Below are 16,929 nucleotides of genomic sequence, written 5' to 3'. Positions count from 1 at the left end.
CGGAGTATAGCCTTAGGCCACAATGGCTTATGCTGTATGAAGATGAAGTAAGCTCCCGGGGCCAAGCCTGGGAAATCTCACAATACTGCAATCAGGAATGGGGGAACCGCTGCAGATATCTCTGATCATCCCGGAGATTCTTACATTTTGCTGGGTTTTGGGGGATATCCTGCAAAATTTACTTTAATAAATATGTCCTTGATGTATTGCATGTTAAGTGTAGTTCGGTATTTATAAGAAATCCGATCATTTTTGATTAATAAATTTTTTAGTGATCAATGAATATTTGTCTTTCATGTAGTTTGCACGTGTAGATTCCTATGTGTAGATTTATTATGCCGTAGATGGGATGCAGTCAGGATACCGATGCACAGTATCGCAGCGCTCAAAATACCGACGCCGGAATCCCGTCCGCAATAGGAACACCGGCGTGGAAATACAGACAGGACTCGGGATCCCGGTCCTGCTTCCAAAAGGAGCGCGCCCTGCTGCTGGGGGGGAGGGGAGTGGGAGGTGGGGGTTTCAGTTTAGCCATCAAAAGGGGGGTTAGGGTTTAGGGATGGTAAGGTTAGGGTTAGGTACCGGGGAGGGAGGGTTGGGGTTAGGCACTTAGCAGCAGAGGTTAGGGTTAGGCACCTAGCAGGGAGGGTTAGGTTTAGGCAGGAGAAGGGGAGTTAGGGTTAGGGTGCAGGAATGGGAGGGTTAGGGACCAGGGAGGGAGGGTTAGGGTTAGGCACCTAGCGTGGAGGGTTAGGGTTAGGCACCTAGCGTGGAGGGTTAGGGTTAGAGACCTAGCGGGGAGGGTTAGGGTTAGGCACCTAGCGTGGAGGGTTAGGGTTAGGTACCTAGCGTGGAGGGTTAGGGTTAGAGACCTAGCGGGGAGGGTTAGGGTTAGGCACCTAGCGTGGAGGGTTAGGGTTAGGCACCTAGCGTGGAGGGTTAGGGTTAGAGACCTAGCGGGGAGGGTTAGGCACCTAGCGTGGAGGGTTAGGGTTAGGCACCTAGCGGGGAGGGTTAGGTTTAGGCAGCGGGGAAGGGAGGGTTAAGCACCACCGGGGAGGGTTAGGGTTAGGCACCCACCAAGGTGTGTTAGGGTAGGGGGCAGAGGATGGTTAGTGGGCATAATGGGGGGCTGTTGGGATTATGATGGTCGGGATGCCGCTGTCAGTATACTGACAGCCGATATCCCGTCCATCGGCAAATCATACTGATCCCCCGTAGATGCATCTTATATATAAGTTACAGCAGCCACAAATGTAAAACATTTATAGATAACAAAAGGACCAAACACATAGATGCCAATGGCATTGTAAGGTGCTCATAGTGGGCGGGATGTACTAAGCATCACTTCTGCGATGCGGTACATACCGCCACTTACCGCATCTATACTAATCACATAGGCTTCTCTATAGAGTAATGCCAGCACCCACCGCATCAAAGCCTGGGATTGAGGGGGCCTAGCATATATGGGAAATGCAGCCAATAGGTGTTACCCACATTTTTCCTTTAGTACATCCCACCCATTGTCTGCTTATGTGGGTGACTGCTCTCCCAGCTGTGTCACATGTCAGTAAAATAACTGATTAGCGGGCAAATCTCTGATGGTAAAGGATAAAGTTGTCTGCGTGAAGCCAGGAGCAGCTGTGTTTGTGTCACAATTCATGTACTCGGATGAATATTTAATGACTATTATATGATCTCGGATTGCAGCGTTATATAGAGGCCTGAGGACAGCGAACTGCTGGAGTTTACATAATGTGCAAAGTTATGTTCAAATAGAGTGCAGAGCAGAGGTCAGTGCTTGCACTGGCAGAGACCAGACCCGTCGTATACTGCAAGCAGTGCCGGTCTAAGCGTGACGGGCCGGGCAGAGTCAGTCATACATAAAGACATGTGTCTCTGCTAAGCGGCGAGACTGGCTGTTCTGCCCATGCAGCTGTTGTGTCCAGCCCATGCACCTTGAGGGTGTTAGTGCTGGAGGGCCCCATGTGCACAAGTCCAGGGGCCCTTCCCCCAGGAATGCGAATGCACAATAATAATGCAGCATTATCTATGGAAATATAGAGCAAGTGTCATACACCTGAAGATCTCAATGGAATAGTAATGCAGGCGGCAGCAGGAAGTAACTACTATGGGTGCAGGGTGTGAGTTGTGGCCACCCCTGGACCCAGGAGCCTGTCACCCATTACAGATATGCCACTGACTAGTTACACCTGCCTGCACGGGGAGAGGCGGGCGGGGAAGGCAGGAGGTGCTCTAATGTAGACTGATTACAATAAAGGCGTGTTTGCGCCATTGTGAATACATGCAGACTGTGATACATATACATATATGTCAGAGAATGACATATTGGGGGTCATTCCGAGTTGTTCGCTCGTTATTTTTTTTCGCTACGGAGCGATTAGTCGCAAACTGCGCATGCGCAATGTTCACAGTGCACCTGCGCCAAGTAAATTAGCACAAAAGTTAGGTATTTTACTCACGGCGTAACAAAGTTTTTTCATCGTTCTGCTGATCGTAGTGTGATTGACAGGAAGTGGGTGTTTCTGGGAAGAAACTGGCCGTTTTCTGGGAGTGTGTAGAAAAACGCAGGCGTTTCCGGGGAAAACGCGGGAGTGGCTGGAGAAACAGGGGAGTGTCTGGCCGAACGCTGGGTGTGTTTGTGACGTCAAACCAGGAACGAAACTGACTGAACTGATCGCAGTGGAAGAGTAAGTGTCGAGCTACTCAGAAACTGCTAAGAAATTTTTATTTGCAATTCTGCTAATCTTTCGTTCGCTATTCTGCTAAACTAAGATACACTCCCAGAGGGCGGCGGCTTAGCGTGTGCAATGCTGCTAAAAGCAGCTAGCGAGCGAACAACTCGGAATGAGGGCCAATGTTTGTGGTTGGTCAGCAGATGATGATGGTCACCAGCACTATCCAGGGCAGTCGAGAGCCAGGGTGGGCCCAGGTACTTTTCAAGGGGCGTGGCCTAATCACAAGAGGTGTGGTCATGTACCCTTAGGAAAAAATAGTATTTTAAGCACCTCTATGGCCATACTGCAGCCCAGTACACAGCAGGGTGTGCTGGGCTGAGGAAAAGAGCTGCAGCTGCTAGGTAAGAGGGAGGGGGCCTGGGCCCCTACTGAACCCTTACTGGACCCCTCCATCAGATATGGGCCCGGGTAATTTGTACCCTCTGCCCCCCTCTCTCGGCACCAAGGCACTATCAAACTACTTGTGATTGGCTGAATGCGAATGCACCGCTGAGGCAGATGGGCTTCTTCTACGTTGGCATAGGCAATGCACATTGTTTCTGCTTTATTACAGAGGGTTTGGAAGTTTTGTTGATGTGTAATAGCGATTGTGCATTTTGCAAGCAAAACAAATGGTTAAAAACGCATCTGTAAGTGTATGTGACGTGTGACTGCCATATGCTGATGGCGGTGACTTATAATGCATACATCTCAGCATATGGTCGTCATTGCGCTATACTTACCTGCGTTTTGTTTTTATTCTCCTCTGCTTCCTGCACAGTCAATAGAGGAAGGAGGAGCAGCGGAGCGGTTGGAAGAGAGACAGCAGGGGGAAAGGGGAGATACATAGGAGAAGTATTGGGTGACCTAAAGGGATGAAACGCCTGGAGAGGAGGGGCAGCTGAGACACTACATTCGTATTGCGATATGAGACACATGGCTGAGAAACTTGCCAGATGCAGCCACATTTGAATATAAATGCAGCTCAGAATCAGGCTTCGTGCTGGCTTCCTCCTCTCTGCGCTGCAGTAGACTCTGTAGAGCCTACTGCGCATGCACAGGTCTCCGGGAACATGGCGCCTGCTACTGTGCATACACAGGTTTCATGCATGCACACATCCCTGGGAAAATGGCCGCCGCCGCACCATTTTCCCAGTGATTTCTCCTGCTGCAGCACAGACGCGGGACTCTGGAGCGGTGAGTATAATTATATGGGTGTAGGATATAGGGTCTTGGATAATGAAAACAGAAAACCCTGTCGTTGGTAATGTTACAATACTTGGCTAAATGATATTTGACTCCAGACAGCAGTTTTGCCAGTATCTATAGCAGATTATCTAAGGGAAAATACCTATGTTTTTAAATTCTGTGGATCCCCCCACAGCTCCATTGATGAGAGAATGCTGGGATGCAGCATTAAGTCCTGTTTCAGTCAGACAAGAAACCACAATTACCGTATCAGAGTCTCCTGTCCCCCGCACAGCAGACAGAATGCAGCAGGTGCCCACACAGAGGTGACGGCACACTGTACTCCAGCGGTGAGGATAATTATTTGTCTCTGCGGGGCTAAGGCTGAGAAGGAAGGGCAGGGGGCACATTTAATGATGGCCTTGGCTGGGAAGTTATAAAACACCACGTCCGCGGCAGCCAACAAGCTGGCAGACTCTCTCTCACAATCTTCCGCCTGTCTGGAGTGGTTATGGCAAAAAGCATTTTTTGATTTAAAGCACCCGTGGGGCAGCACTCTCTGAAATAGCAGGTGTCCCCTTTAGTAGTTTAGACTTTGCAGGGTAATAGGAGGAAGCAAACAGATCTAAACTGAACCCAGGCTGTGAGCATCGACCTTCCCTATTAACTAAACTGAGGCGGTGGTAGTGTATATCCGTCTCGGGCTGCACTCCGCTTATTGCAGCCAGCTTCCCCTCACAGCATTTAGGAACTGAAGTCATAAGCAAGGGAGCTACAGGGGGACTTGACTATTGCTTAACGTCTGCGACATCTATGACTAAAGAGATAGAAAACACAACCAAAAACAATGTAGACTCCGTATAGAAACCGTACAGTGAAAAGATGTCAGGCTTCTTATCAAGTGGTTTGATTAAGCACCGCTGTATAGACCGTGTGTATAGAATGTATATATACAGGGACCTATACTCAGGTGGACGAAAGCCCAAATCGGGGGCAGGTGCGGAGTAGGCGCTGATATCATCTCCGCGCCGCCTCTCCCTATACAGTGAACAGGTCCCAGGTCGACCCGGTAACCCGTAGACACTGCACCTGACCCGGTATTCTACCTGGGAATAACACTGCTTTATTCCCGGGTTGAATTACCGTGCCAGATGACCCGGGAATTGGTCATGGTCCCTTTCACACTGAACAGTAGCCCGCGTCGACCCGGAAATATACCGGTTATTTTTGCGGAGTGAAAGGGGTATCACTGTCACATTTTCCAGAACACATTGGTGATGCATTCTAAATGAATAGCAGAAGGATGAATTTTATATTTCCATGTTTTCCATATAACTCAAAGCAACCAATTACAACGCCAATATTTTTCTGCAATTCTGCGGACTTTAATTTGGTATATGATGCGCCCTGCTCAGACAACGGCATCACAGACATATGTCACTCATAAAAGTCATCCTTCTGCTATTAGTATATAGAAATGTTTCATTATTGTATTAAAAGGCAAATAAAGCCATCAGTGGATATTAGGAGGTATATATGTGCTTCACTGTGTGTGTCGGCATGTGTATGCATACATTGCATGTGTTTTGTGTGTACAGTATGTGTATGAGTAAAGCAGAGTTAAATAATTTCCGTGAATAACGGTGTTTTCACATACAAAGTCCAGTATTATGCTTGTGACAATGGGGGTCATTCCGAGTTAATCGCAGCCAGCAACTTTTTGCTGCTGCTGCGATCAATAGTCCACGCCTATGGGGGAGTGTATTTTAGCTTTGCAGGGCTGCGATCGCTTGTGCAGCCCTACTAAGCTAAAACATTTTCAAGCAAAACATGACTAGCCCTGGACATACTTACCCTGTGCGACGATCTCTGCGATGCTGGAGCCGGTTTTGACGTCAGACATCCGCCCTCCGTTCTCCTGGACACGCCTGCGTTTTCCTTACCACTCCCCGAAAACGGCAGCCAACAGTCTGGATCCGCCCAGGAACGCCTTCTTTCTGTCAATCTTCTTGCGGTCGGCCCTGCGACCGCTTTCTTCGTAGGATGCGACGTAACCCGGCGACCCCTGACGCAGTGCGGCCGCAACACATTTGCATTCCAGACCCGTTCGCACCGCAGCGACAAACCGCTGCGTGCGAACGGGTCGGAATGACCCCCAATGTGCTGAGAGGGGGGGGGGTCAAGAAGGTGGGGGTTGCGGTACTATGCTCGAGCCTGGACCTGTGGAGGGGCCCGCTGCAATTCCTGAATGAAAACTTATCACGGCTGCATAGGTGATACTGGGTTTGCATTACTGCATTCCTGGGTCAGTCTCAGGGGCCGGTTCTTGTATGTACAGTGGGGATGGAAGCCCAGACTATTTAGTAAAAACTTGTTGTTTTTTTTAAAGTTAATTAAACAAAGAAAATAATTCCTGCGCCTTCTGTCATTATCACAGTTACCACCAACAATAATCAAAGATTTGACCGTAAAGTGGAGATGAGCAAACTTCAGAATTGTTTTGTGGTGTACTCGCCAAGTTGTAACCCAACCACATACAAGAATTTGCCGCCCGTCACTATCCCAGTTCAGTTCATGGACTATATATTCTGCGAGGCACAAAAACAAAATGATATAGTAAAAGCGGATCACATAGGTTGCATTGTAAGCACTGTGCTTGCTGCAAGCTATTAATCACTGTCTGCCTGTCTAGTTAGAGAGCTATCGCCTTCCCAACACGGGAACCTGCAGCCGAGGGTGGTAAATGGACATATTTAGCTAAGTATTATTATTTATTATCATTTATTTACATACTGCCAATCAGTGGCGGACTGTACACTCCCACCAGTATAATCCGCCACTCCCCTGTGAGCCCCCAGTCCCCCACCATGTGAATTAGCAGTGGCTTCTGGTTGGAAGTGCTTTCTGCTAATCACACTCTCCCCCTGGGACTGCCAGTCCAGGGCGGATGGTGCTTCCAAAGGCAATCCGCTTGTGTCTATTACTGCAGCCTTATTTGGCTTTTTGGGGATGCAGCAGATGCAGCCCTAACCGATGCCGTGTTTCTGCGCAGGTGCCAGGGATTTTTCACATCTTTTTTTGCACATGCACAATGGATAGGGACCATGCACCGGTGCTGCCCAGGCATTGGACTGCAGCCCGAGCAGCCTTGCCCCATAGCAAAAAGGTAAGAACCACCGCTGCTGCCATCAATAATGTGCAGTACAGTGCTGTACTGTGCCCACTTGGCTTATTTCTTGTATTTTATTTAACTTGGTCATGCATAGGGGCATATTTATTACTTATCCGGTTCTAGACTCGATTGCCGGCATATATTGCAAACCACTCACAAGAACAGGGGTTCCGAAAGGAGCCCATCCCTACGGTGTGTTAGAAGTAGAGATGAGCGGGTTCGGTTTTACTCGGTTTTGCTCGGTTCTCAAAACGGCATCTTATTGGCTCATGGACGTCACGTGTTTTGGATAGCCAATAAGAAACATCCGGATAAAACCGAACTGGCGTTAATTCTGGCGTTACATCCGAACCCGCTCATCTCTAGTTAGAAGTGATAAATGCAATAGCTCCACTTCTCCTTTGGGACCCTCACCATGCTGACCAGGTATGATAAAGTGATGAGTGCTGGGGAAGGATTCATAGGATCCCTCTCTGGCACACTTCGCGGAAGGTAGCCCGTAGGCCTCAGCGGTAAACGCCATCTGGAGATGATGTTAGCTAACAGTGGTAATCTCCGTAGTGCTTCACATTCCGGGGCTTGGTAAATTCGGCAAATAAGCAATCCCCTTCCGTTATCTGCTGCAGTCCCCTGTAGATACATTCAGGGGATACTTAACATTTGCGGGTACCCCCGAATACATGTGTTTTGGGGGGATATCTCACAAAAATGAATTGTTAAACAGGCCCCATAGGGTTTTATATATTTTTTTAACACATTACAGCGGCTTTACTTACTCTTTTCTGAGGAACAACAATAAGTTTGTTTGAGGTAACACTATTTTAGATCATTCCTTTAGGATACCGATTTACACAGTGTTCCCTTATACCTTCAACCAGCGGAACTGTCTTTATGCTCTACCGCCAATAATCTTATAAATCGTTTATTGCACTGCTCAGTCAACTGAAAAACTAAGTTACTAAAGAACCTGATGAATTTCTGGTCCTTAAGTCTATGGGCTATTACACTCTTCCTATTATCCGTGACCTTTTGGAACCTTATGAAATGGTAGACGTCCATGGGATTGTAATTTCAGACCAAGTATTCTCTTTGTGTCCTCTCTATCTTCTTCAGTATTCCGAAGTCGTCTTCTGTTGTTTTGTTGTTTCTTTTATTTTTTTTTATTTGGTAAAGTTTCCGTTAACTGTGAGGTCTCCACTGAGTATTTTTGAGTTTATGATGAAACTAACTAACTAACTAACTAACTAACTAACTAACTAAATAAAGTCTAAACATAAATTTCATTGGGCAACAAAATAAATGTTTTCAATATTAATGCATTAAAATACGTTATCCTGAGAACAAATGTCATTTATTAGTTCTGTTTAATGTCACCCTGTGATGGTGATTATATATAATTACCTGCGCAAAGGCGACGTTATCACTGGCGGTACTACATGTACAGAGCAATCTACTGTGGTGTTACTGTGGTCAACCAATCAGCTTCTGACTATCATTTTATAGATGTACTTGATAAATGCTACCTCGAAGCTGATTGGTTGCTACAGGCAACTTCTCTACTGGTCCACTTCACTGCTTGATACTCGTTACAATTCAAAATAGAATTGGGGCTGTATTCTTATTTGCCATATGCTAATCTCTTAAAACACAGTTACATTTTTAACTAATTAAAGATGTTTACTGTTCTTTTTCTCTACTAAATAGTATATACGTACAGATAATATAGACTTTAGTACACACTTCATGGTAATCAGTGGTGTAGATATCATATACAGATGGGTCCACGGTTATCTTGACTTCTTTGCTGCGCCTAGGCACAACATGGTTTATTTACATAAAACATTAATCTATTGTTCTCAGCTGCAATACAATACAGAGAACAATACAGCAGGGGATTAAGTCCGACTGCCCAGTCTCAATTAATCCCATTAAAGGTCAGGATAAACATGGACCCATCTGTAGGATGTAACTGTTAACCCTATACACTTCTATACAAAATATGTGGTAATCTGTAATTAGGGGGAGATGTACTAAACAGTGAAAACAGTGGAGAAGTGAGCCAGTGGAGGAGTTGCCCATGGCAACCAATCAGCTGCTTTGTATAATTTTATGGTATGCACATTATAAATGTTACTTCAATGCTGATTGGTTGCCATGGGCAACTTCTCTACTGGCTCACTTCACCACTCTTTTCACTGCTTAGTACATCCCCCCGTAAAGTGAGCTAAATAATCCACATGCCTGTATCAACAGTTCTCTGCTATATTCAGTGACAGATTAAGGGCCAAATGGGCTTTTATTTAACGAAAATGTAAATAAATGAAAATTAAGTGTATCAACTGTCCTTAATGTTATTTTCTCTTACTTTACATTGAACAATTACATACCCTCCAACATTTTATACATGAAAATCGGTACAAATTAGGAAAGGGGACGTGGCCACTGGTAAAGGGCGCCTTTTCCTATACTTTTAATGGAAATTTGGAGAGCCAAAAATCGGTACAGACCATAAAAAAAGGTACTGTACCTGCTAAAAAGTTACGGTTGGAGGGTATGCAATTGGATATGCAGCAGCAAAATGCATAGTAATAATTGGCATAACAGCTAAATGAAGATAATATTCCTTGATGTTTCACATTAAGGCAGGCATGTCCAAACTGCGGCCCTCCAGCTCTTGTGAAACTACATATCCCAGCATGCCCTGACACAGTTTTGCTGTCAGAGAATGCTAAAGCTGTGTCAGGGCATGCTGGGATGTGTAGTTTCTCAACAGCTGGAGGGACGCAGTTTGGACATGCCTGCATTAAGGGGCTTATTTAGCAATTTGACCTTTTATCAAAGATTCTCTTTCAAAGCTTTGCTGCTTGTTTGATCCAGCTAATCAATAAACATTCTCTAAGCAACGAGCAATGCTCAACTCTCTGGGGGTAATTCAGAGCTGATCGTAGATGTGCTAAATTTAGCATATCTACGATCAGTTTCACAGACACACAGGGGGACGCCCAGCACAGGGCTAGTCCGCCCCACATGTCAGGGCCTGCCCCGCCGCACAGGTACAAAAGCATAGCACAGCAGTGATGCTTTTGAACCTGACGAGTAGCTCCCTGCCAGTGCAGCTACTGCGCACTGGCAGGCCGCTACTCGCCGTATCCCGGGTCGCAGCGGCTGCGTGTGACGTCAGAAAAACGGGACTGACCCGCTGAAATCTGGACAGTTGGGAGGTATGCCGCAGGCTACATTTCCATTTGTTCTCTTTAAATGGTTTGATAAATCTCCCCCATATTATTAACCACTTACCTGACATTTTTCTCCTCACAAAACCGCTCAGAAATGTACTGTTTTTTTTTATTACTTGATAAAGTTTAAAAAGTGTTTTTAATAATATATTTAAATATTTTATTTAAATATATATATATATATATATATATATATATATATCTACCCCCCCCCCCCCCCCCCTTCCCCATTATAAAATAACTTCCCACCCGCCCATTGGAAATATACCCCACAGTGGTCTTAAATTCTAATAATAGTACCCCGGGCCCTCACACCCCCTAAAATCCATGTTTTATAAACCAACTTCCCCCCATGTAAAAAGCACAGGTTTTTTGCATCCCCCTCCTCTGTGACTAATGTATTCTTTTTATTATTATTATTATTATTATTATTTTACCCCCTTCCTCCCTCCAGCATCATATATCTTTATAGATCTCAGCTACCCCCCCACCCCTTCCCACCTCCCCATGGGCATATTACCCCCTCCCCCACAAGCAGAGTGCAGTGGAGCATGTGTTAGGAGGGATTGATGACTGATGACTAAGTTCCCCTGCTTGCACTTTGATCCCTGGTGCATGCACTCCAGAATGCCCGTCGCACGGCATCCTGGGGCACGATTTCGGCAGTGATGTCATGTCGGCAGTCACAGACCGCCGCATCGTTGTAGGGAGCCTGGTTGAGCCAGAGTGCAGAACGGATCTCCTCATCTAAAGCCAGGGCACACAGTGAGGTGGTGTGTCCGCATGTGATGCAGCCTTACCATCAGTGGCATCAGTTCGTTCCAGTCGCCCGGAGGCAAGATAAATATTGGGGCCCCCCTATATTTAGATAAATATATGTATTTGTTATATATGTGTGCTTATATATGTGTGTGTGTGTGTGTGTGTTTGTGTGTATATATACATTTCATTATCTTTTATTATAAATCACACATTTCTTAGCAGTCATACCCAGGATTAGAACCCATGACCTGTTACACTGACAGCAGACACTTTACTGATGGAGTTATTTGCTCCTGTAGAGGAAGCATGAGAATTCTAACTATATGATGTTACATGTAACTGTCAGAGAAGTATCTTCATATAGTTAGAATTCTCATATTTCCTATACAGGAGCAAATAGCTTCATCAGTAAGGTGTCTGCTTCCAGTGTAATAAGTTAAGATTTCTAATCCTGGCTATGACACTTGTAAAATGTGTATATTCAGTATAATAAAGAGGGTGTGATTTGTAAGGTGCAGGGACCAGTGAGGAAGTCGGCCACTGAAAAGACAGCAGCAGCTGTCAATTAACTTAATTCAATGGTGTCACAGAATGGGAGGCAAGGTGCCCCCTTCAGAGCAGGAGCCCGGCGGCAGATGACTCCGTTGCCTCCCAGAGTTACGCCTCTGCTTACCATTTTAAGCACTTCTAGCTCCTGGTGCATCTCATGCAGTGGTGCCAGTTAAGTGGTTAATGGTATGTGTGATTAATGTTATTAATGTGGTTAATGTATGTGTGATTACCCTATGGAGGCGAGGCTACAGATGGCGTTGTGCGGGTGTAAGCTTGTGTTACCTTTGTATAGGAGCCATATTTCCACTTCTTCCTTCAGTGGCAACTCACAGCTCAGACCACACCCCAAAAGAGAGGGAAAGGTTCCCCAACCAAACATATTGTAGAAAACGAGATTAAAAATGTATGCAAGTCATACTTGCCTACTCTCCTGGAAGCTGCTGGAGGCTCCCATTTTTTGGTGTAGTCCCCCACACCCCCGGAAGAGTAGGCAGGTCTTCCGCATCCTGCTCGCACCCTAGTGATGCGGGCAGGATGAAGAGATACACTGCCGTATTCGCGAGTCCGTGGGGTGGGGAAGGGGTTAAAATGACGCAAATCGCTTCATTTTATATCCGCCCCCTTCCCGCGGACCCACGAATCGCTGAGTTTCCTGATGTGGGGGCGGGGTTTAATGATATCACAGCCTGGTCCCGCCCCCTGAAGTCTCCTGCTGCGTCTCCTCTCCGGGCTTCTTGCGGAGAGGAGCTGTTTAAAGTAGGCAACCCTGATTCAAGTATTTTTTTTATTTTTTTATTAATGACCCTAGGTTAGAATGGGTCACTTTACTTACAGTGATACTGAAATGGTTTCTCGGGATTAAGGCTATAATACAGTTATGAAGAAGCAGTAGCTAAGATCTGCAATGCAATATTCAGTACATACAGCACTATGCAATAAATGAGTAGGGTTTTTTTGCACAATTGATCTAAAACAGTAATACTGGATTCCATATTACACAATCCTATAAATAACTGATTAATGATGACATCATTTACATGGCAAAACCAGGATGATTTTGGCATGTAAACGATTGCCACTTTAAAAGACATAGGAGAAATCTCACTTCCTGATTCTCACACCTTATTACACCCCCCCCCCCCCCTTCCCCAAATGTCTGCACCAACCATTACGCATACTGCGCGTCTTGTTTTCTTGATTACTTCTGTATTCATCTATTGTACTATGGGGGTGATTCAGACCTGATCATTGGGGTGCAAACTTTGCTGCCCTTCGTTCAGATAGTCTTCGCCTCCAGGGGGAGTGTATATTCGCCGTGCAAGTGTGCGATCCCATGTGTACGCCGAACTGCAAAAATAGCCCAGGACCTACTCCTACAGTGCAATAGAATCAGGCTGATCGGGGCCGGAGCTAACATCAGACACCCTCCCTGAAAACATTTGGACACGCCTGCGTTTTTTGGAACACTCCCAACAAACGCTCAGTTGCCACCCACAAACGGCTTCCTCCTGTCACTCACCTTGCGAACCCCCTTGCAATCGGATTTTTCACACCATCCCATCGCTGACCGGCGATGCCCTTTGTTGTTGTTGTTGTCCGACGCGCGTGCACATTGCGGTGCATACGCATGCGCAGTTACTTACTGATCGCCCACTGTGTGAAAATGCACCGCAGCGATCAGGTAAGAATCACCACCAATGTGCTTTGTTTTTTATGCCTGCAAAGCTCCTTGAGTCCCGTTGTAGAAAGAGCGCTATATAAATAAAACTATTATTATTAATTTTTATTATTTTGAACAATTAATCTGACCACTTGGTGCAGCTCAAGCTAAATATATATTTATGACATCCAGCGGTTTCAGAAAGATATTCATTGTAAATATACTGAATGTAAATTGTCTACACACATTTCAAAAATTACATTATATAGTAATTATTCTGTCGATGTTTCCCCTTTTAGGACTTTTAAATTGGACCATTTACTTTTGCACTGCTGCCGTGGAAATAGAAGATGAGAGAAGCAGATTGCCTATATCTTACTTTCAGAATCGGATTAACGGCGGGGCGGAAGGGGCGGTCGTCCCGGGGCCCCCAACACTGTCCTCACACTGCAAAAACACATCGGAGCAGGAGTACAGCATTTACCTGTCTCCTCTCCGTCCTTCTCGGCAGCTGCGGCCGCCGAGGAGCTTCACTCACTGCAGTGTGAAGTCTTGTGAGATTTGACATTATCTCACAAGACTGCTGTGAGTGAAGCTCCTCGGCGGCGGCCACAGTAGTAATGGAACGTCTCAGCTGCCGAGGAGGACGGAGAGGAGACAGGTAAATGCTATACTCCTACTCCGATGTTTGTGAGGACAGTGTGTGGGGGCCCCACAAATTTGTTGCCCAGGGGCCCCCACAGACCTTAATCCGGCCCTGCTTACTATTGTAGATGTAAAGTTGTAACACTGATTGCCAATTGGAATGTGAATTGTGCGCAGCTGATGCAGTGACCTTATATACAGAACATGCTCATTTACCTAATGTCTGTCATATTTTCTCTTTGCACGAAGCGGGATCTCACTGCTCATCCTCAAACAGCACAGACTGCGATCCCTACAGCTCCAGTCCCTCAAAGAGATCAGCGCCGGCAACGTCTACATCACCGATAACCACAATCTCTGCTACTACAATACCATCAACTGGACCTCGCTGTTCAGGACGTCCAACCAGAAGACCACCATCAGAGACAACAAAAAAGCAGAGAACTGCAGTTAGTATCTGGCGTCTGGTGTGGGGGAAATGTATCAAATCTTGTAATGAGTGAACAAGTGGACAAGTTGCCCATAGAAGCCAATTAGCTTCTATCTAGCAGCTGGTTGGTTAATGTGGACAGCTTTTCCACTTGTCCACTCTTTAGAAGACTTAGGGGCCTATTTATTAAGCCCTGGATGGAGATAAAGTTCCAGTCAATCGGCTCCTAACTGCCATTCCACAGGCTGTGTTTGAAAAATGACAGTTAGGAGCCGATTGGCTGGAACTTTATCTCCATCCAAATCTTAGTAAATAGACCCCTTAATTACATCACCTTTCCATTCTATTGATACAATATCAAAAACTAAGGTGGGGCATGTACTAAGCAGTGATAAAAGTGGAGAAGTGAGCCAGTGGAGAAGTTGCCCATGGCAACCAATCAGCTGCTCTGTATACTTTTATAGTATGTGAATGATAAATGTTACGTCAATGCTGATTGGTTGCCATGGGCAACACCACTGGCTCACTTCTCCACTTTTATCACTGCTTAGTAAATCCCCCCCCCCCCTTAGGGATAAATTAATGTTTGTACGCAGTACGCAATGGCCGATGTTCCCGCGACGGAGCGGTTATTGACAGACTGCGCGTGTGCTGCGATCACACTGCGCATGCGCCAAGGTTCCGCTGTGATCGCAATGAGGATGTCATGGAGAAGTGATTGACAGGAAGTGAAAGTGATTGACAGGAAGTGACCATTTGAGGGTATTTACGGGGAGTTATCGGGGCGTGGCGGCGGAAACGCAGGCATGGCTGTTTTTTGGGGGGTGTATCTGCCGTCAGCTACGATCATGTAGGCAGAGAAACATGGTTCCTGCGTCACTACTGCCGTGGTCAGCCTGCGTAGCCATAGGAAAACCCTAGCAGTATGTGTGCTCCTTTTTTGCATATAGGGTGCAAATGTGTACGCAATTGCGAATTCGTTTGCGGTGAGCGTCTCTTTTTATTCCTGGGACGCAGCTTCACTTGGTAACATTAGCAGCTCTGTAGCCTAGAAAATCACAATTGCATTTGTGTACAAACACAAATTAGACCCTAAATCATATGTATTTACTAAGTGCCCTCTGAGGAAATGGTGCAAGATTTTACGATGAGCCATCTAGTTTGAAGTCTTGTTATTAGAGGCGTCTGTGAAATAGTGCAAGATGTAGAAAAAAAAGTCATTTGTGAATAACTTTAAAGACAATTTATTTAGTATTTATACGAAGGATTTATTTTCCATTTAAGGAGGTTGTTCACTCAATTGTGTTCCATCACTGAAAACTGTGCCATTATTTATTGTTTATTAATGGAGGTGACCCACTTGCTACATCGTATTACACTTGCATTGTGTCCTAATATACAGTACTGTTACAGCAACCGCTTACAGCAACAACAAAGGGGGTCATTCCGAGTTGATCGCACGCTGCAGATTTTTGCAGCGCAGCGATCAGGTTTCTACTGCGTATGCCCCGCAATGCGCACGCGCGTTGTACGGGTACAATGCGGATTGTTGCTGAGCTATGGATTTAACCAAGAATCCATACGCACAGCCAATCGCAAGAAGATTGACAGAAAGAGGGCGTTTATGGGTGTCAACTGAACGTTTTCTGGGAGTGGTAGCGAAAACGCAGGCGTGTCCGGGCGTTTGGAGGGCAGGTGTGTGACGTCAATTCCGGCACCAAAAAGACTGAAGTGATCGCAAGGGCTGAGTAAGTTCAGACCTAATCTGAAACTGCACAAAATGTTTTTGCAGAGCTCGGCTGCACATGCGTTCGCACACTTGCAAAGCGAAAATACACTCCCCCGTGGGCGGCGACTGTGCGTTTGCGCGGCTGCTAAAAACAGCTAGCGAGCGATCAACTCGGAATGAGGGCCAAACTTATCTTCTTACTTAGGTTATAGCTTCCCAATGGCAGCTGTATAATGGCCTGTCTTCCTTTCCTCGACGTCCCTTGGTTGATAATTTAGAGGCATGGCAAAGAAGGGATTCATCTCAGTTTACCATAAAGCCCAGTGCTGTAGGTGAGATTTAGCGAACCTTCTATAGAGGACAATTTGAGATGTTGCCCTAATCGACCAATCAGATTCTTGCTATCACTGCTAGTCCATTCTAGAAAATGATAGCTAGAATATGTTTGGTAGTCCTCTTTAAAAAGGTTTGATAAATCTTGAGATTCAATTATTCGGATGATGAAACAAATAGCCCCGTTCCTTGGACCCACCTGGACAGGAGAGCCACCCTTACAGGTGATTATATAATTGATGGGGTGGTAGTCATGTGACCGCCGGTCGGCTGACCGACAGTCACATGACCTCCTCCGTGAGCCCGACGGCTCACTATCCCGATGGTCGGCATGTCGACCAACAGGGACTATTTCCACTCGTGGGTGTCCACAACACCCATAGAGTGGGAATAGAACCCGTGGCGACCGCAGGTCGCCACCGAGCCCGCAGCGTGGCGAGCGCAGCGTGGCGAGCGCAGCGAGCCCGCAAGGGGCTTGCTGCAC

General features: G+C 46.2%; 1 protein-coding gene across 3 annotated transcripts in view; it reads left to right on the top strand.

Annotated features, from left to right (window-relative positions):
* ERBB4 (erb-b2 receptor tyrosine kinase 4) overlaps nucleotides 1–16,929 on the top strand; it is a 1,260,323-nt gene that overhangs the window by 921,232 nt on the left and 322,162 nt on the right. For all 3 annotated transcript variants that reach the window (XM_063933142.1, XM_063933143.1, XM_063933141.1), the window contains exon 12: nucleotides 14,203–14,402. In XM_063933142.1, the coding sequence (XP_063789212.1) occupies nucleotides 14,203–14,402 (200 nt within the window). The remainder of the gene's footprint in view (nucleotides 1–14,202; nucleotides 14,403–16,929) is intronic.

This window comes from Pseudophryne corroboree, chromosome 7 (genome assembly GCF_028390025.1).
Source record: "Pseudophryne corroboree isolate aPseCor3 chromosome 7, aPseCor3.hap2, whole genome shotgun sequence".
NCBI lineage: Eukaryota > Metazoa > Chordata > Amphibia > Anura > Myobatrachidae > Pseudophryne > Pseudophryne corroboree.
Note: the sequence above shows the minus strand (reverse complement) of the source record. Positions and strands in the feature narration are given on the sequence as shown.